A 19294-nucleotide genomic window follows, 5' to 3' on the forward strand; every position below is an offset into this window, starting at 1 on the left:
ACAGTTTCAATCACTGCTTCCTACTTCCACAAGAACCCAGCCTGACTTAAACACTGTATTCGTTTTCGAAGAATAGGGAGAATCTGGGGGCAATAAAAGGAAAGGATTATGAACTATAGCTTTCTTTCTTTTTGTCTGTTTTGAGAAAGAGTAAGCATGAGGAAGGGAGGACAGGGAGGTAATCTTAAGCAGACTGCACAGACTGAGCGCCCAGCCCGACACGGGGCTCCCTCTCACAACCCTGAGATCACAACCTGTACTGAAATCAGGAGTCGGAAACTTAACCAACTGAGCCACCCAGGTGCCCCATGAGCTATAGGTTTTCTATACTTTCTAGCAGATTGATCCTGATTGCTCAAGAAAACAGTTTTTCATTTTTTATTCCTTGGAAGTTCTTCAGTTGCCCTACTGTGTGAAGTGCAGGAGGTAGACTATTAGGCTGTGGCCTTGTGATGGTGCAGACCCATAAACTGACCTTTATAATTCGGGGCACAGCTGGGGTGCCCGACCTCAGCTGCTGCTTGGAAGGATTTCCTGCAGAGCTGAACCTCACAGGATAAGCTGTGACTAGTCCCAGGCACTCGAAACCTTGGGGGAGGGGCATGGAGGGAAGGGGGCTACAGGGTGAAGGCTACCACGTGGACCACCCGGGAACCTGAGGAGGCAGCCACCAACCAGCCACTCATAGCCCAGCCTGTCATGTAGGGACAGAAGCCCTACTCATGAGCGTCCATGAAAGCAGTGTTGTGTGGATGCCCTGAAAGACGAGTCTGCATGAGGCAGCTGGCTGGATCGCAGTGACTGGCCAAGGGCTGAAGCCATCCCCTCACCAGGGAGCAGTACAGGGGAGCATGTGTGCTGTGGGGTTCTTGTTCCAGAGCAGGTGAATTCAGATAGAGGCAGCGCTGTGAGCTTTCTGTGCTGTCTCCGCAGGAGTGAGCACAGCATCCAGGGCAGCGTCAGCCCACAGAGCGTACACAGAGAGTCATGTGGATCTCCACAGGTTTACTTACTAACGTCTCGGGGTGGCCGTCTGACCTGTTTATTGCAGGGTCCCAGAGTTCGTGCGAGAAAAGCGATTTGGAAATTGGCTGAAAGATGCACGTGACTGGGCAGTTTCCAGAAACAGATACTGGGGCACGCCCATCCCCCTGTGGGTCAGCGATGACTTCGAGGAGGTGAGACAGAGGCCATGCGTTCTTGTGTTGATTTTGGCTAAAGCACTTCGTTAGTGCATGTGGATTAGTTCTTTCTTTGCTCCTTTCTTATTTCATCTGTTTCTCTTTATTTCTCCCTAGAATTGTATAAATAAGAATTTATTTGGGGGTTTAAGTTTACTTTATTTTCATTAAATATAACTTTTGTAAATCTCCCTCCAAAAGAATGCAGTTTGTATTTTTCTCAGGGAAATCCACAGGTTGAATTGTTTTTCTTCTGTTGCTCACCCCGTTTTCTCTCGTTGTGAGGAACTGATGATCAGACCTGCACTGAGTCATATCATGTGAAACCCTCCTTGTAGCAGATAAAAAACATTACCAAAGCATTGCCAACCTTGAATTTGTAAAATCAAGTGGTTGTGTGTATAAATACGTGTATGGGTCTAGATGTACGCCATGCAGCCTCTGTCCAGCACGGACACACTTAGGGCACAGGGACATGGAGGATGGCCGGGAATCTGCGGAGTCAGACCTTTCAGGACTGAAGAGGAAGGGCTGAGGATGTTATGTTCTTGAGCTGGCAGGCGCCCTGGGCAAGAACCCACCGCAGCTCCTACTCAGGCTGCCAGCATGTCAACCCTGTCAGGCCCCAGCTGCACAGAGGGCAGCCTTCTTGCCTGGGCGTAACCCTGAGTGATGTCTTGTGATCTCACTGGTTTGATCCAGTCCATGCACAGTCATTTAGTTCTAGCTTTGATTTAGAAAGATTCCAGATTAAAGAGCCAAATTCATGTGCCAGGAAGACGCTGAGATGTCTCAGAGTCACAGTCTAGGCATCTCACTTACCCTGGTTACACTGGGCAGAGATTTGAGCCTAGTAAGCTCTCAGCAGGTATGCGTCTGGAGATGTCGTGAGGTCCTCTCTGAGTAGGGACTCCTAAGACAGTGGCAGGTGTGGAATAGTGGAGCCCACTCACCCCTTCGGTGACCTGCAGTCTCAGGTGAGTGTGAGCCACATTGGTGACACCTGTCCTGAAGGTCAGAGGTTTCCGAGCCGAGCATGAGTGTTGCATAGACAGAAGCTGTGTGGTCTTTGGCTCTGAGGTTCCCTTGCCCTTCAACTTTGTCCTGACAGGTAGTCTGCATCGGGTCGGTGGCAGAACTGGAAGAACTGACGGGAGCAAAGGTCTCTGATCTCCACAGAGAGAGGTCAGTTTGTGAGCGCTGGGGTCACACCTGTCCTGCCCTTCAGAGAGTGCCGACATGGTCTCTGGAGCAAGTGGCAGTGCTGTGTGCAGAAGTCAACCACTCATCCCCTTAATTGCCTGTTGATGGCTCCTGCACTGCTGGGGAGGTGGGCTCTGTGCTAGAGTCAACTGTGGGGCAACATGGGTCTGAACCCCAGGGGAGCCCTCCCAGTACCTCTAAAGACCTGTGGGGCTACCAGCACGCCCGTTTGCAGATGTGTATGTCATCTTGTCGGGCTGTGTTTCTTCTCGGCTATTAAACTATAAGATCTTCTGTGGTTAAAATTCATAGAAGTGTCTTTGCTTCGTTCTCAGTATTGACCACCTGACCATCCCTTCTCACTGCGGGAAAGGAGTGTTGCGGCGCATCTCCGAAGTGTTTGACTGTTGGTTCGAGAGTGGCAGCATGCCCTATGCTCAAGTTCATTATCCTTTTGAAAACAAAAGGGAGTTTGATGATGCGTTCCCTGCAGACTTCATCGCTGAAGGCATTGACCAGACCAGAGGATGGTACGTTCCTTGTTCCTTTAGTCATTCTACTGATTCGATTTCGCCCTGAGCACCTGGCGTTTATCAGCTGGGTGCTGCAGAGATTGTGTCAAACAAGACAGGTTCTGCTCCTGCCCTCTGCCCCTCACCGCCCCATGCACTGTTCAAGATTTTTTGGGGTTGGGATCTCTCACTACAGTGAAGCTGTGGTTTCAGAGTTTGCATTATTTTATTGAGATTTTGGAATAGATTTCATATCCTTGAAGATTAAGTGATACAGACCAGTGTGCGTTCTTAACCTGTTTAAGTCATTTGCAAATATTTAATGAGTACTTAATGTCCAGTGGTTTGGATGCTGACCTAAGGGTTCACTGGAATTGTACTCCGATGTTAAAGATAACCTTATAAAATTACCATTCCAAAAATTCCGGGCTGGGGAAGAAGGACACACTACAGTGGGGAGGGTTTTGGCGTTGGTTTGTCTCGTGCCTGGTGAAAGCGATGCCCTCATTTTCTGAGGTGGAAGGTGAGGTACTTTCTCCTTGTGGATGAGAAGCTCAGCTGGTCATTAGTTCTAACTATGCCGTCATTAGTGATGTTGCAGAAGTATCTGAGGAATGTTGTCGTTGTCTCCTTACACCCTGCTGTGGACATCCCAAATTGATTGAATTCCAGCCTTAATGTTCCAGAAGGTGTTATTTTCAGTGTCCACCCCATTTTTCTTTTAGGAACAGGTCCAAAACCCTTCTTAGGGGAGGCCAGATGCCTTGCCCCTAAGCTGTCTGAGGACTGGTGATGGCTGCCAGCCGTTCACCATCCTCACATGGTCGCTGTGTGCTCGCTGCCTCCCTCCCCTTCCATCACACTTGGGCTGCCTGTCCCACCTATTCGGTCCATCCACGTCCTGGGGTGGCTGTAGGGCTGTGGTAGATTCAAGGGAACAGGCTAGCTAGCAAGGCAACAGCAGAGACATCATCTGTGCTCCTGCAGACTCAGGCCTTCTGATGTCCAACGTGAGAACATCTTCTGCATGTTTTGTCATCAGACTGTCCCATGTGACCTTGTGCTGAGGTCACATGTGTCTCTGCATTTCCAGCCCAGTGTAGCTGGAGGTCCTGACCGGCCGCCCAGTCCTGTCCCTGGTCTGCCTTGTGGCCGCCAGCCAGTGCTGGCAAGGAGGCAGTACTGTCCTCGGCTGCTGGGGCCAGTATCTCACTCCAGGCCTTCATTTGCTTTAAATACATTTTATTTTTTTCTAACCTGACTGGTTTGTGGTTGGTCCTGTGTGATTTTTCAGCACACCTGGGTGATTCTGATGTGTTACCAGATTAAGAACCTTTGCTATAAAGGATAATTAAGTGTAACCAATCTGAAGTAGAAATTCAGTCCAGGGATCCCTGGGTGGCGCAGCGATTTGGCGCCTGCCTTTGGCCCAGGGCACGATCCTGGAGACCCGGGATTGAGTCCCACATCAGGCTCCCTGCATGGAGCCTGCTTCTCCCTCTGCCTATGTCTTTGCCTCTCTCTCTCTCTCTCTCTCTGTGTGTGTGACTATCATAAATTAAATAAATAAATAAGAAAGAAAGAAAGAAAGAAAGAAAGAAAGAAAGAAAGAAAGAAAGAAAGAAAGAAAGAAAGAAAGAAAGAAGAAAGAAATTCAGTCCAGTAAATAAACCTAGGAATGCTTAAGTTCCCTTTCTCTTGTCACTGATATGTTTCTTTGGATTTTTCCAGGTTTTACACCTTGCTGGTGCTGGCCACTGCTCTCTTTGGACAGCCGCCTTTCAGGAACGTGATTGTGAACGGGCTGGTCCTGGCAAGGCAGGTGCACGTTGTGTAGAGGCTGGTCCTGGTCCCAGCCCAGCCCGCTCTGCTCTGGCAGCCACTCTCTGTGCACACGGGCACTTGGGCTCGCCCTAACTCTGCCATCACTATGTCTCTGTGCTCCCTCTCCAGTATACCCCATGCCACTCACTTCTCATCCCCAGGGGAGGGGCGGTTGGACAGCTAGGCTAACAGGGGCGGGGCAGGTGTGCATCCTGTGGTAGTGCTGGTGATAAAGTTACAGTGGTCGTTGAGAATTGGACCAAGTACATGGGTGCCTGTAGCCCTGGCTTCCGGAGCTCTCCAGGATTATGGGGAGTCTTTTTTTTTTCTTCTATTGCCTATAGTCTTAATGGTAAAAACAGAAATTAATAAGAAAAGACATTGCTGTGAGTACCATGCCTCATGTCCTGTCCGAGGGGTGATGGCCCCGACACCGTGTAGGCCCTGTAGCAGATGTGCATCTTTTCTCATCAAAGCCCCACAACTGTTGAGGTGGATTCTTTTCTTGCCCAAGTTTGACATCTGAGGAATTTGAGGGACAGAAAAATTAAGCATCTTGATCAAAGTCACACAGCAAACGATGGTAAATTCGTGTTTCATACCCAGAGAGTCTGGCTCTACAGTCTGCTCTGTGGCGTTTTTTTTTTTTCATTGAAAATGTTATTGAATTTAGGTTTGCATGCAGCTAGGAGACCATGACAGCCCTTGTGTGCTGTGCCTGCTCAGGTTGCCCCGAACATCAGGTTTTTTCAAATCCGGTGTTCAGCACTGGGCCAGGCTGTCCGGCCCCAGTCCTCCTGACACTGCCCACTTGCACATCCTCATGTGCTGCCATGTTGGCTTGTATTTACCAGCAAGGTCCAGGTTCCTGGTATGGTCCTTCGTCACCCTGGTCTCTGGCAGCCGCTACCTGCTCCCTCTCTCCTAGTTCTGTCATTTCACGTATGTGACCTGTGACCTTAGGGACGGGCTTTCCCACTCAGTGGGATCCTCTGGGGATGGTTCCAGATGCTGTGTCCTCCATCTCTCCTCACTGCCCAGACCGTGAATAGAGCTGTGAGCTCCCGTCACAAGTTTTTGCATTGATGTGAGTTTTCATTTCTCTGAAATAGCTGCTGAACCTGTGTTCTTAGCTGAATCACCACGGGGTTCAGAGAGAAGCTTGGGTGTTGCTGTGTCTGATCCCACTAGCAATTCTGTGTCCCAATCTGCACATAACCTGGGACCATATATAAAGAGACAATCAGCATCTCTCTTTTGTTTTTCAAGTGATGGTCAGAAGATGAGCAAACGAAAAAAGAATTATCCGGATCCACTTTCAATCATCCATAAATACGGTGCCGACGCCCTCAGGTAATGCCAGCCCTCTGCCTTGTGTCTCATATCCTTTTTATGTAAGCATCGCCTGTTCCTGTTAATCGTGTTCCATAGATTTGGAACTAAGAGCTAAGTATTATTAGCTCTTTCAAGCTCTGTGTCTGTTATGGGGATGGTTACATTGGTGTGGTGTTGGCTCCAAACCCACAAGGCAGTTTCTCACTAACGAGTGCTTGGAAGCCCAGAGGTGTGTGAGGACCAAGACCTGTGCTGTTCCCAGGCTGGCTACTTGGGCCTCTGCCTCACTCCTGCCCCAGCTCGCCATCTCGTCCATTTATTTCATTTCTGTACATACTCCTCAAAAGAGCCCTGTGAGCATATTTATGCTAGAGCAATTAAACATTAATACTGAAACGCTTTTTTTTTTTTAAAAAAAAAAAAGATTTTATTTATTTAATCATGAAAGACAAAGAGAGAGAGGGGGGCAGAGGCACAGGCAGAGGGAGAAGCAGGCCCCATGCAAGGAGCCCGACGAGGGACTCGATCCTGGGTCTCCACGATCATTCCCTGGGCGGAAGGCGGTGCTAAATCACTGAGCCACCGGGGCTGCCCCTGAAATGCTTTTAGAGAAACGTGAGCCATTGTTGAAATGTTAGTCCTGGTCATGCCCACAAAGTGTGGGGAAAGGAGCCACCACGGTCTCATTCCGCATTGTCCTGTGGCAGACACAAGACCCACACCCAGGGGCTATGCCTGAGCACATTCAGGCTGCCCTGGAGTAGTTCACGGGGTGTCCGACCCCCCAGTTAGCTATTAGACCACCCCTGGCACACCGGCAACCTGAGCCAGAGAAGTCTTCGCAGTGGGACTGTCCATAGGATGTCTGGCAACATCCCCACCTCTTCCTTCTGGGAGCCCACTGTTGGCTGCTCTTCTGTGAATCCCGTGCCTGTGCATGGCGTCCTTGGAGGGGGGCCGCACTGCTCCCTCTTGGTCCACCCAAGGCCCGCATGCATACGAGCACAGGGCCTGCTTCCTGGTTGCTCGAGGGCCCCATCCATATGGGGTTAGGTCTCCCCTTAGTATCCGCTGGTCTCTTGCACAGAGTAAGAGTTCTGTCAGTTTTACATTGACCATAAGAAGAGTATTCATAATTCTCTCCTTTTATATTAAAAAAATGCTGATTTTGGTGTTTTCAGTATCAACAAGTCTAGTAATAGTACTTGTTTTAATCTGTATATTCCTCTTCTATCTAACGTTTCTCCTTATTCAGATTATATCTGATAAACTCCCCAGTGGTGAGAGCAGAAAACCTGCGATTTAAGGAGGAGGGTGTGCGTGATGTCCTGAAGGATGTGCTGCTCCCTTGGTACAATGCCTACCGTTTCTTCATCCAGAACGTGCTGAGGCTGCAGAAGGTGTGGGTCAAGTGGGTTTGCTCAGGTCATTGCTCCATGGGGGCGCGACAAGCAGTCCCTGTGGGTAGGGATCAGAGCCACTGGGGGCTGTCATGCATCCCCTACAGAAGAGCCGCATTGGAGGTTCGTTCATTGCCCCACTTGCCTCCCGTCATGGAGCCAGGGCTGGTGGGGGTAGGGTGAGGCTGCTGCACGCAGGGCTCTGAGGGGGCATCTCGGTCCAGACTCTGAAAGTGAGAGACGTTCCACTGGTTATTAGGGAAACGGGGGTTGTGGTGTGTGTGCACTTGAGTCCTGGCCTGGGAGGCTGCCCTGCCTCTGCTCTCAGGGCTCCCCTGGGGTCAGACCCCAGTACCACGCATCCCTTACATCATGCAACGTTATTCCTTTCCAGAAATTGGCTGGAGGCCTAAGCTGTGAATATATCTGCTCCTCTCCCACCGCAGGCTTCTCCCTGGGCCCTGGTATCGCTCCTGCCTCTGTTGTTGCCACCTCCTGGCCAAGTGGGCCTCTGTTCATGTGGGGCTTGGGAGCACAAGCAGGGGTGTGGGGGCCAGAGGCCAGCTCCATCAGCACGCTTGGATCAGGGCTGCAGTCCCGCCAGCCTGGCGTTGCTGCTGCATGAGGGGACGTGAGGCACACCTTCAGCCCAAGGAGGGTTTTGTAAAGGAAATGCCAGTCCGACAGAGCATTCTGGGTAAAATGGACAATTTTAGCAGAGACCTTAATTCCAAGTGTGTGTGTTCAGTCTATAGGCAATCATCCCATCCTAGCAGCCTTACTAGCTTTCCTTCATCAGGTTTAAAGTGACTAAACCCTGCATTTAAAAGATTTTGGAGTATTTCTCAACTTGTAATCACTGGTACAGAGAAATAATTTTTTCCTAAATTCTATTTAGTTCAGTAAAAATGCAATTCATTAACTGGGGACTTAATATCCTGTTTAAAGCTTATTTAGAAAGCGTTGCTGAGAATTAGAAATTTAAATTGCCAGTGAGGTCCAAGGTCTTGTGGATTGCTCTGGGGGCCTACTTTTGGGTGACGTGATTTGAAGTGTTCATTTCTATACGGTATTTTCCCCTAAGTGTGCAGATCGATGCAATAATTGTCACTTTCCAGGAAGAAGAAATGGAATTCATCTACAACGAGAACACAGCTAGAGAAAGCGCTAACGTCACAGACCGGTGGGTCCTGTCCTGCATGCAGTCGCTGGTTGGGTTCTTTGAGACGGAAATGGCAGGTATGACTCCTGGGCTGTCCTCCTGGAAAGAAGAGCTCTCCTCTGATTGCCCTTTCATATTTATCCATGTTTTTTTTTAAAACACAGGAAGTTTTATAGACATTTTGAGACATATAGAGCAGTAGGTTATTGGTTGTTTCTTTCAACCTTTCAAATGTTATTTTTGTTAAGACTTGCAGAAACACACTGGTCTCAGCCTCACCCTGCCTGCCACAGGCACCACATGGGCTTCCACGGTTCTAACCCACCTAATCTGTTCCTTACGGTGGGTACTATCCAAGGACACCTGGGGACAGCAGGGCCTAGCCATGCCTGAGCTCATGTGTGCCGGCTGGGGTCTGTCTCCCTGGGAACCAGAGGTCAAGCAGCCGTTGTGTCCACGGCCTCTGCAGGGTTCCCGGTGCCATGGTCTGCCAGCTCTGTCCCTCAAGCCCTCAGGGTTCTGAGGACCTGGGGGTCTGCAGTTCTCATCAGGGAGCCCAGCAGCCATGCTGTGAGGCCTCGGTGTGCCCTCCAAGGGTCGACACCTAAGCACAGGGAGCTCTGGCCTCCTAGAAGGTGAGGGGCATGATGAGCCCTGGAAGTCACCTGTCTCCTTGAGGCCAGGCCGCTGGCGCCTCAATTCTGGTCTTGGTGAGCTGCCCTCTGCCTTGGTGGCTTCTCGTCATGGAGGTCTGGACCAGAGACCTGGTCACTGAACACTTATCAATACAAGTTATATTTGTTTGTAATTGTTGGTCTCACTCTTGGTTTTGCAGTGTGTATGTAATGGGGAGTATCAGTTAACAGAGAGGTGGATGGGGAATCCTAAAATAGGCCCACAGCTTCAACAAGACTGGCTGAGCACCCCTTCCTGATCACCCCCTGGGTTCCTCAGAAGCCCTCACGTCTGTCCTCTACCACCCATCCCAGCTGTCTTTCCTGTTCTATAGCCTCTGGGGAGCGCATTCTGCTGACAGCTGGGCCGGGCTTTCTCTGGAGGGGGTTGGGGTCCACCTGCCCCATGGGTCAGCCGGACTATCCTCACATTGGCAAAGTGGCTCTGCTTGGAAAGCCCTGGCCTGTGCTGTGCTTCAGCCTCAGGGGTGTCGATGCATTTAGCATGTCCTCACAGATATTCAGGGCAGCCCAGTGCAAGGAAATCAGGCTTTGGTGGTGCTGCCTCCCCGCACCACACCAGGAAACGGGGCCACAGGGAGCCGTGCGGCATGCAGCCTGAGCCTCCCCACCCTGGGTCCTGGGCTTCTGTTTTCCTCATTGATCACGGGAGCCTGTAGGCACTCACAGGGTGGTGGTGTGCATGCCTGGACACCCTGATAGCCACATAGCACACCTTGGGCAATGCCGTCAGTGCGGTGTGGCTTTGATTCTTCCTGCCTCCCCTGCGGTGGCAGGGCCCTTGCTGCCCCAATATGCTCAGCTGTTCTCACCGCCTGGTCATTGTTCTCAGCCTACAGGCTGTATACCGTGGTACCTCGCCTGGTCAAGTTTGTGGATGTCCTCACCAACTGGTACGTCAGGATGAACCGCAGAAGGTTGAAGGTGAGTGCCCAAAGGCTGCTGCTGGGAGCGGCAGGACTGTGGGAGGGTGACTGTTGAGAGAACGGAGGCCTTCCAAATGCTCTGCGTTCTGAAGCTCTTTCTCCTTCTCCTTTTCACATTATACATAAGCTGTATTTATCACCATTTGATAGATAGGAGCCTGCAAGTTCTAGAAGTCCACTTGCAAACCTTCAAGACAGCTCAGGACATGTCCTGCTGGAGTGAGAGTCTCAGGGCCATACAGGACTCAGCTCCACAGATTCTTTTAAAACACAGAAGAAACTCATGTAAACTCATACAGATGTCAGCAGGGCTGGCTGTGATCTCAGGAGGGGCCCCTTGTGTCATCCTCTAGAGGGCCAGTATGTGCGGACAGTTGCCCTCTGGGGACGGGCCAAGTGATGGAGCCCCTGCCTGCCAGTCTACTCCCAATGGGTGAATGACGAAAGCCCTTCACAAAATAGTGATTTCATTTTTGTTAAAATTGATCACACCACACACCCATGTGCAGAGGGGCTCACTCCTCTCTCTACACGGTTCACATCACCTGTGTCTGGAACTTCACTATGGTTGACTTCTCTAATTTATAACCTTTACTAGTGTTTTTCCTACGATGAATTAGTGTCATTATTTCTTAAAAACACACAGTATATATGTTTTTTTTAAAATAAGAAATCTTCTCTAAAACTTCCTGTTTGTAACCGTCTGCATGTGTTGTATGTGCACAGCCTCCAGGCCCTCAGAGGCGGGGAGCGCAGGGCCCACGCCAGCCTCCTGCCTATCCACCTCTGCCAGCCTGTGCCTTGTGCTCTCTGGGCCACTGCTCTTCATTCACCTGACCAGATTCTCACGGTCTCCTTCACTAGGGTGAAAACGGGGTGGAGGACTGTGTTACGGCCCTGGAGACCTTGTTCAGTGTCCTGCTGTCTCTGTGCAGACTGATGGTAAGCCGTTGTGGCAGTGCCCTCGGTCTGAGGCTAGTCTGGGCTCATCTCACAGACCCAGACGTAGAGGGAATCATCAAACAACCTAAATCTCTAGCCCCATCCAGAAATCTTGTGTCTCCTCTATGTCAGCAAGGGCTAAGAGAGATGTGCTGCCAGAGCTGGCTCTTCCTGTCCACCACTATAGAGCACTTAGGGCCAGCGTGCTGGCCTCGAGATGGCAGAGCCACAGCTCCCTATGAGCATGTGCCTCGTCTTTATGCGGCTCCTGCTGATGTAACAGGGAAGCTCCTGAAAGTGTAGCTAACCAAACAAACACATCACAAATGATGTTTTACTTGGAACGTGTTCCTACCAATTGAAATACTCAGTGATACACAAGTGAAGGTGCCAGTTTGGGTTCCCTGTGTCCTGTCACTGCTGCTCCAGCCTGATGGCATGATCCTTCCCTTCGCTCCCTGAACACACACGAGCAGGAATCTGACCTCACTCCCCTTCACCCTAGGAAGCATTTCCCCAGCTCGGCGACAAGGTTTCTAAGGTGTGAGGATGTTTGGTCATGGCCGGGCTCCTGTTTTGATTACAGATTCCCTGAGGGATGCACTGGGGCCCCGGCTGTACCTCTGCTGCTGTGCCACACAGGGTCCCTCCCACCAAGGTCAGAAAGGCCATTTGTCTCCCGATGGCGTGTGGAATACAGGCACGTCCCCACGCGTGCGTGCAGAGCTGCTGTTTTCCTCTCCCTGAGGTCAGTTAGCAATGGCTGTGTGTGAATGACATGCCTCCCTCTGTCCTCGTGCAGGCCCCCTATACACCTTTCCTCACCGAGTTGATGTACCAGAATCTAAAGCTGCTTATCGACCCTGTTTCTGTCCAGGACAAGGACACACAGAGCATCCACTACCTCATGCTGCCCCACGTTCGGTAAGAATCAGCCTCCCCACCAGCCTCCCCTCCTCACTCTGTATGCCTGTCACTGATACTGTCACTGGAGGCCTGTCACTGGCCTCCCCTGGGGACTCCCTCACACCCCAACTCTGCCACCAGAGAGGAGCTGATTGACAAGAGCACGGAGAGCGCGGTGTCTCGGATGCAGTCTGTGATTGAACTGGGACGAGTGATTCGAGACCGCAGAACCATTCCAATAAAGGTTTGACGCCTTATCATATTTTCTGTGCACAGGCCCAAATAATTAGACCTTTGGAATATTTTCTTAAAAGAGAGCACTTCCAGGAAGGACATTGGTTTTTGTTCCACTATAGGGTGTGAAAGACTTAGTGCTGGGTAAGCCTGAGCAGTCTGGAGCTTGAGATTTGAATAAAACATGTAACATTTTCCTTTCATGCAGTTTCAAGGGTTGGCTGCTTGGTAAACTCCTTGTCCCCTTCCTCCTAGTATCCTTTGAAAGAAATCGTGGTTATCCATCAGGATCCGGAAGCTCTTCATGAGATCAGGTCTCTGGAGAAGTATATCATTGAGGTAAGAGTGCTGGTTCATCTGTTTCATCTGAATAGATGTCTGTCTTTGAGAAGATCATCAGGGCTGGCACTCTTCCTCCCATACATCAGCAGCTCCACGTACCTAACCGTCCACGGAATCTCACACGTTGCTCAGAGTCAGCATGGGGTTTTGCATTTTTACAATGTAATCGTAATTGTCTAAAAGCAATTCCAAGATCAGTGGATTTCTTTACCTTGGTTGGGTCACTGAGCATCTTCATCCACTTACCTTCTCCAAAGTACCCTTTGATAATTACCCAAAAAACTATTCCTTCAAATCATCAAGTAACAAGTGGGCATGCGTTGGTTGTGAGCAGCTCACACTCTGGCATCGGGTACAGGGTGAGTCCCTTCCCACCTACCCAGCCTGGGGATGTTCATGAGGCGTTCCCCACCAGGCTGTTGGAGTGCTGTGCATACACACATACACACACACACACACACACACACACATATACATGTGTGCACATGCCATTGTCTTTGTGCTAAAAAGGGCCATGTTTTTAGTCTTCAACTTGCATTTTTTGACCTGGCAGTGTTTCATTTTTGTTATTAAGATTTTATTTACTTAGAGGGTGAAGGAGGGAAAGAGAGTCTCAGGCAGACTCCCCGCTGAGTGTGGAGCCTGACACAGGGCTGGATCTCACGACTCTGAGATCAGGACTTGAGCCAAAACCAAGAGTCAGACCCTTAACCAACTGAGCCACCCAGGCGCTCCTCTAAGTCTAGAATCTTAATTGAGTTTTGCTCAATTGTCTTGAATGCTCTGGACAAGAAAGATTTTTTTTTTTAAGATTTTATTTATTCATGAGAGACACACAGAGAGGCAGAGAGACAGGCAGAGGGAGAAGCAGGCTCCCTACAGGGAGCCTGATGTCGGACTCGATCTCAGGACCATAGGATCATGCCCTGAGCCAAAGGCAAACACTCAACCACTGAGCCACCCAGGTGTCCTGGGACAAGAAATATCTTTAAGTTATTTATTTATAGAGTTGTACAGCCATTAAAATTTTATGATATTGTCATCACCCCAAAAAGATGCCCAGTACCCATTAGCATTCACATGCCATTTTTGCCTTCAAGAGCCCTCCATGCCCTGGAAACCACATGCTCTGGATATTACATGTAAACAGAACCCGACAGCAAGTGGTCTTTTGAGGCTGGCTTCCTTCACGTGACGCCAAGGGTCATTCATGGTATAGCCTGTGTCGGAGCCTCAGTCCTTTATTTTGCTAAGTAATATTCCCTTGTGTGGATAGATGACATGTTGTTTATACTTTCCCAGTTGGTGGACGTTAGGGTGGTTCCACTTTTTGACTGTTGTGACTATGTTTTCAGCAACGTTTGCATGCAAGTTTTTGTGGACGCGTGTTTTCATCTCCCACTTGCTGTTTCATCTTGGCTACCAATTACAGGAATTGAATGTTCGAGAGGTTACCTTGTCTACAGATAAAAACAAGTATGGCATTCGCCTCAGGGCAGAACCTGATCACATGGTCCTAGGGAAGCGTCTGAAGGGAGCCTTCCGGGCAGTCATGGCGGCCATCAAGCAGCTGAGCAGTGAGGAGCTGGAGTGCTTCCAGGAGAGTGGTGGGTGTCTGCTCTGCCCGCACCATCCGTGGCCCCCACCTGGCGTACCTCACCCCTGGGCTCCTGCTTGACCTACATTGTCACAGCCCCTTCTGGTTATAAAAAAGTTTATAACGTAATTTTGATAATGTAGAAAAAGGAAAGGCTGAAAATGATCCCTGAGCCATCACCCATCCATTTACTGCAGACTGAGTGCCTACTCTCTGCTGGTGCTGGGCAACATAAAAATTCTGGTATGCAGACAGTCACTAAGCACAGCTTCACAAAGTGGAGACCACACTGTAATTGTAAATATGTTTTTCATGCTTATATTTTTATATTCCACATTCACTTTATTATTTTACAATTTTTACTCTATATGCATCATTAGTCTGTAAAGAGCTCTTTTGAGAACTATTGCAATGGTTTTCCTTCGTGGGGATGCATGTTGGCTCTTTGGATTGTTTCCATTCTTCTACTATTGGCAGTAGTACGGCAGTGAGCATTTTCACACATCACTGTTCTGTGGAATCAATTCCTTTGGGCTGAATTTCTAGGTAGAATGACTGAACCAGGTGGGTCGACCTTCGGTTACACTGAACCTGCACCTGCTCATAGAAGCCTAGAAACTACCCTAGTGAGAGGGAGAGCAGAGCCCCTGGTATCAAAGTCATTGCTTGTGAAGAAAAAACATGATGGTTTTTAGAAATGTGTGAATGAAGACCGGAATACATTTGACAGAAAAGAAAGTAGATTTTGAGAAAGGAACTTAGCAATAGGTTTGGAGCTGCTTCTAGGGAGAACTGTACAGAACTTATCATGATTTCTCTAAGACATCAAGAATTCATAGTTTGGTCTCTTATTTGAGCAAGACTGGATTTAGACTAATTTAGCAAATACTTTGTAAAGCCCTCATGTTTGGCTGGCATTGGGAACCCAGAAATGAGTGCGACAGACATCGTCCTAACCCCCCATTGATGATTTGTGGAAACAATGGTAGTTTTGTTACGTGCCCCGAAGGAAAAGTCTAGGACAACAGAAGGAGGTTAGCAAAGGGGACTTCGCCCCTGTCCTTTCCTTCGAGGGACTTTGCAGGTGCCCAGGAATTCTCAGCTCCGCCACGAGTAGAACTCGCGTCTTGCTATGGCTGCTTGACCTCGTGCAGCCATCTTGGGGCACGAGGTGTTTGATTGCCTGGGCTCCTTCTGAAATTAAAAGTCATGAGGAAAGATGGAAGGACTCAGAATTCAGATGAATGCTTATGGGGAATTGGGATAAATGTCCCGTAGAGGCCCCATATTCTTTTTTTATAAAATATAAGCTAGTGACTAAAAGTTGAGTCATTACTTTTTTTGTTTTTGTTTTTAAGATTTTATTTATTCATAAGAGACACAGAAAGAAAGGCAGAGACACAGGTAGAGGGAGAAGCAGATCCCTGTGGGGAGCCTGATGTAGGACTCCATCCCAGGACCCCAGGGTCATATCCTGAGCCAAAGGCAGATGCTCAACCACTGAGCTACCCAGGTGTCCCTCTAAACTACTTTCTGAATGGATTTCTACGCTGATGAAAAGCAGAGTAGTTTTCAGAACAGAGTGACGTAGTCAAAATGACAGCCCAGTGCTCAGGGACCAAGATCATTGTGGGTGACTGCAGCAGGCTTCCCTGAAATCTGGGAAAATTGCCATCTCCCACTCTTCATGCATTCTGCCTGTTGTGGGAGGATGGCACCCAGACCTTGACACTGCTTACTTCATCCTGTTCCCCACTCTGCTCAGCAAACAGTGGAGCACCAAGGTCCTACAGCCAGTGAGGGGAGAGCCTGGGTCCTCCTGGACTGTTAAGCCTGCCTTCTTCCGTGCATCATTCTACTCTGTGTTTATGATGTGGGGACACATCATCTTGGGGCATATGCCTTTGGACCTGGGTGCCTGTTTACATGGGTAGATGTTAGCAATGATTTAATTGTCTTCAAGGCAGTATGCGGAAGTGTAGGAAGTCTGTTGCATCCTTGACTGCAATGATGACGTGAGTCGGGAGAACATGACCCCTCCAAGTCTCTACAACTTGATGTGGTGAAGTTTTAAAATTTGGGATGATGGTACTGCAGGTGGTTGGTGTGAGGAGGAGGACACAGAGGGACTGGCTGACAGTGGCATTTGCTTCTCCGACAGGGACCATTGTTGTCGAAGGCCATGAGCTGCATGAAGAGGACATCCGCCTCATGTACACCTTTGATCAGAAAACAGGAGGGACGACGCAGTATGAAGCACACTCAGATGCCCAGGTATGTCTCCTTCCTACCCCGTTTCTTTACCAGAAGGTAACAGAAGAGGAAAAAGTATTTACCTGTGCCTTTCCTGAGTGTTGACAGCTTATCTCAGAGTAAATAAACCAGGTATTCATTTTAGATGGGCTTTGTCAAATTACTTCATTGTTTGCTCTTAACATGTGCACATTTTTAACATGTGTGTAAATAGACATTTTATGACTTCTGCCTGTAATTGTTCCATGTATTGGGCCCTACAGAAATGAACAAGATGTAACCCTACCCTTCAAGGAATGAGCCAGTTATAGAGACAGTGAAGTAAGCTAGTTCTTACTCTTGTGCCTCACAGGTTATCTGGTAGAAATGAGCAAAGAGCTCCTTTCCAAATCCTGGCGTGGAGACAGGCGAAGGAAGGATGCCCTAGAGGAGGGTGTGCAGCAGTTCTGGATTCTAGGGCCAGCGCTTTTTGTTGTGATGGGTCAGAGTATCTCTCTCTGCTCTTGACCAGCCTTCTCTGGGCAGACAGTTCATAAGATCTGCAGGGTGGGAGTTGGGGAGCTTGTGGAAGCCCCTCTGTGGGTAACAGGCCATGTGCAGGGGGCATGGCGATTACCATGTGAGGAAGGCCAGCCTCCTCAGACTGCTCAAGCCTTTCACAGTGGCTTGAATTAGATGTAGGCCAAGCTCCATGTGAGCAGACAGCATGAGGAGCCACCAGGGAAGAAGCTAGGAGAGGAGGCCAGGAGAATGTGTACATACCCTGATGGCGGCCAGCATGAAGAGTCACTGAAAGAAGTATCCTAGTCTTCTGAGATTGCTGACATGGTTCATGTTCTAAAGGCTGGCGGGGGCTCTGTCCTACCTTGCTGCCGTGAAGTGGATCAAGTTGTTTACCTTCCTGATAAAGTTTTCTCAGAAACGTCTGTGGGACTGGTGCTTGATTTACAAGTGTATCCTTCTCTGTGCCAGCTGTGATACCACATCGTCATCGACATATTTCACCACAGATGGCGTAGGAAGTAGGCAAAGTCAAGAAGATGTGTTTTAAGTCCTGTCAAACTTGTTGTAGTCCTTGTAGAACCATGTCTTGATTCACACTGATGGACCATCAAGCCCAGCGTGACAAGCCGTGCAGCCCTTGACCCCACTTCCTGCAAGGGCAGTGACTGCTGGACTCCTCATCACACAGATGAGCAGTTCCACAGGAGACTCACTCCCACATCTCCTTGAGTGGCACCTGCAAAGAAAAGGAGGCGCTGGACCAGTCCTGGTGGAAGAAATAACTCTTTACAAAGAAGCACCTGAACCATAATAAAACTAGTTTAACTATCTCCTTTGCTCATGTGGATGAATAAATAGTGTTACATGACATACTTCTCAGAATTTAACTCCTAGACCATTTTGCTGAGTTTAAGAGAACCATTCCTCCTTGTTTGATTGTCATGCTGTGCACTGTTAATTCCTACAGGCTTTGGTTCTCTTAGATGTCACCCCCGACCAGTCAATGGTAGATGAAGGAGTGGCTCGGGAGGTCATCAATCGCATCCAGAAACTTCGCAAAAAGGTGAGTTTGTCCCGTTAAAAACAAGCTAATTGGGAGTTTTGTTTGGTTTTTTGGTTGTGGGGGAGGACAGGAGAGGCAGGTAGTATAAACCATTGTAATTAAGTAATGAAAATTAGCCACTTATCTGCTGTCCGTTCCCATTGTGCTCTGCAGGAAAAGTAGGCCCCTTCCACCCCCTTCTCATTCACCGCAAACTGGACGTGGCTTTTTTGTTTCTCTGACCAGGAGCTTTCAGCCAACCTATGCCTTGTCCACCTCTGTCAGTTCTTCAGGGTTTCTACAGAATCATCATCTGGATGTGCCTCCTGAAAGGCACAGAATGTTGGAGATGGCAGTGGGTATCTGAGGAAGGGCTCCTAGCTCAGGGAGACATTGTTGGATCTGGACAAAAGGGTGGTTCTTCCTCACAAGGTTGCTGGGAGCCAGGGCAGGTGCACAGGCCTCTTGCCTGCCCACCAGGAGAGGGAGCCAGCAGCTCCCACCCCTCAACCCTGAGGAGGGGCTCCTGCACCTGCCACCCATCCTCCTCAGGCTGGGTGTCTGAGACCTGCAGTTCCAGGTCGCAGGAGTCCACTCCAGCTGGTGACAGGATGCATGTAAGCTCTGCCTCAGCTCAGAGCTTCGGGAGTGGGGAGTGCTTTTTTGCTCAGTCACTCCTTTGTTTCCGAGGAACATTGGGCAGGAGCACAGGAGTGTCAGCTCTGTTCAGCACTATACATTTTGATTAACAAATGTGTTTCCCTTTAAATTTTTCTGTATGTGCTTTCAGTGCAATCTGGTTCCGACTGATGAAATAACAGTTTATTATAAAGCAAAGTCTGAAGGGAAGTATCTGAATAATGTTATCGAAAGCCACATGGAGTTCATATTTGCCACCATAAAAGCTCCCTTGAAACCGTATCCAGTTCCAGTGTCTGATAAAATCATTATTCAAGAAGAAATGCAGGTGAGTTCTGGGTTCTGTTGAGCTGTGAAGAGACTTAAGGTTAGATTTTATATTGTTGATGGGGTGACCCTTTGATATTCTCCCCCAGTATTGATTGGTGTCATCCTCTGTGCTGGGGTACAGGTGGGGCCCGGGAGGGGTGTCAGGGAGTAGAGGCAGGGATGGTGGAGCTGTTCTCCTGGGGAATACTGTCAGGGGACCAGGGGCCATGGGCCTGCTTTACCTAAAACCAGAGACGTTACTATTGTGGATCCTGTGGCTGACTTAAA

General features: G+C 49.2%; 1 protein-coding gene across 3 annotated transcripts in view; it reads left to right on the top strand.

Annotated features, from left to right (window-relative positions):
- Positions 1-19294, top strand: part of IARS1 (isoleucyl-tRNA synthetase 1) — a 69156-nt gene that overhangs the window by 34528 nt on the left and 15334 nt on the right. For all 3 annotated transcript variants that reach the window (XM_077911013.1, XM_077911025.1, XM_077911016.1), the window contains exons 14-29: positions 1052-1178; positions 2293-2366; positions 2720-2914; positions 4628-4714; positions 5990-6073; positions 7311-7455; positions 8574-8694; positions 10145-10236; positions 11103-11180; positions 11983-12104; positions 12228-12330; positions 12576-12659; positions 14095-14269; positions 16421-16533; positions 17984-18079; positions 18849-19025. In XM_077911013.1, coding sequence (XP_077767139.1) covers positions 1052-1178; positions 2293-2366; positions 2720-2914; positions 4628-4714; positions 5990-6073; positions 7311-7455; positions 8574-8694; positions 10145-10236; positions 11103-11180; positions 11983-12104; positions 12228-12330; positions 12576-12659; positions 14095-14269; positions 16421-16533; positions 17984-18079; positions 18849-19025 — 1873 coding nt within the window. The remainder of the gene's footprint in view (positions 1-1051; positions 1179-2292; positions 2367-2719; positions 2915-4627; positions 4715-5989; positions 6074-7310; positions 7456-8573; positions 8695-10144; positions 10237-11102; positions 11181-11982; positions 12105-12227; positions 12331-12575; positions 12660-14094; positions 14270-16420; positions 16534-17983; positions 18080-18848; positions 19026-19294) is intronic.

Source organism: Canis aureus, chromosome 1 (genome assembly GCF_053574225.1).
Source record: "Canis aureus isolate CA01 chromosome 1, VMU_Caureus_v.1.0, whole genome shotgun sequence".
NCBI lineage: Eukaryota > Metazoa > Chordata > Mammalia > Carnivora > Canidae > Canis > Canis aureus.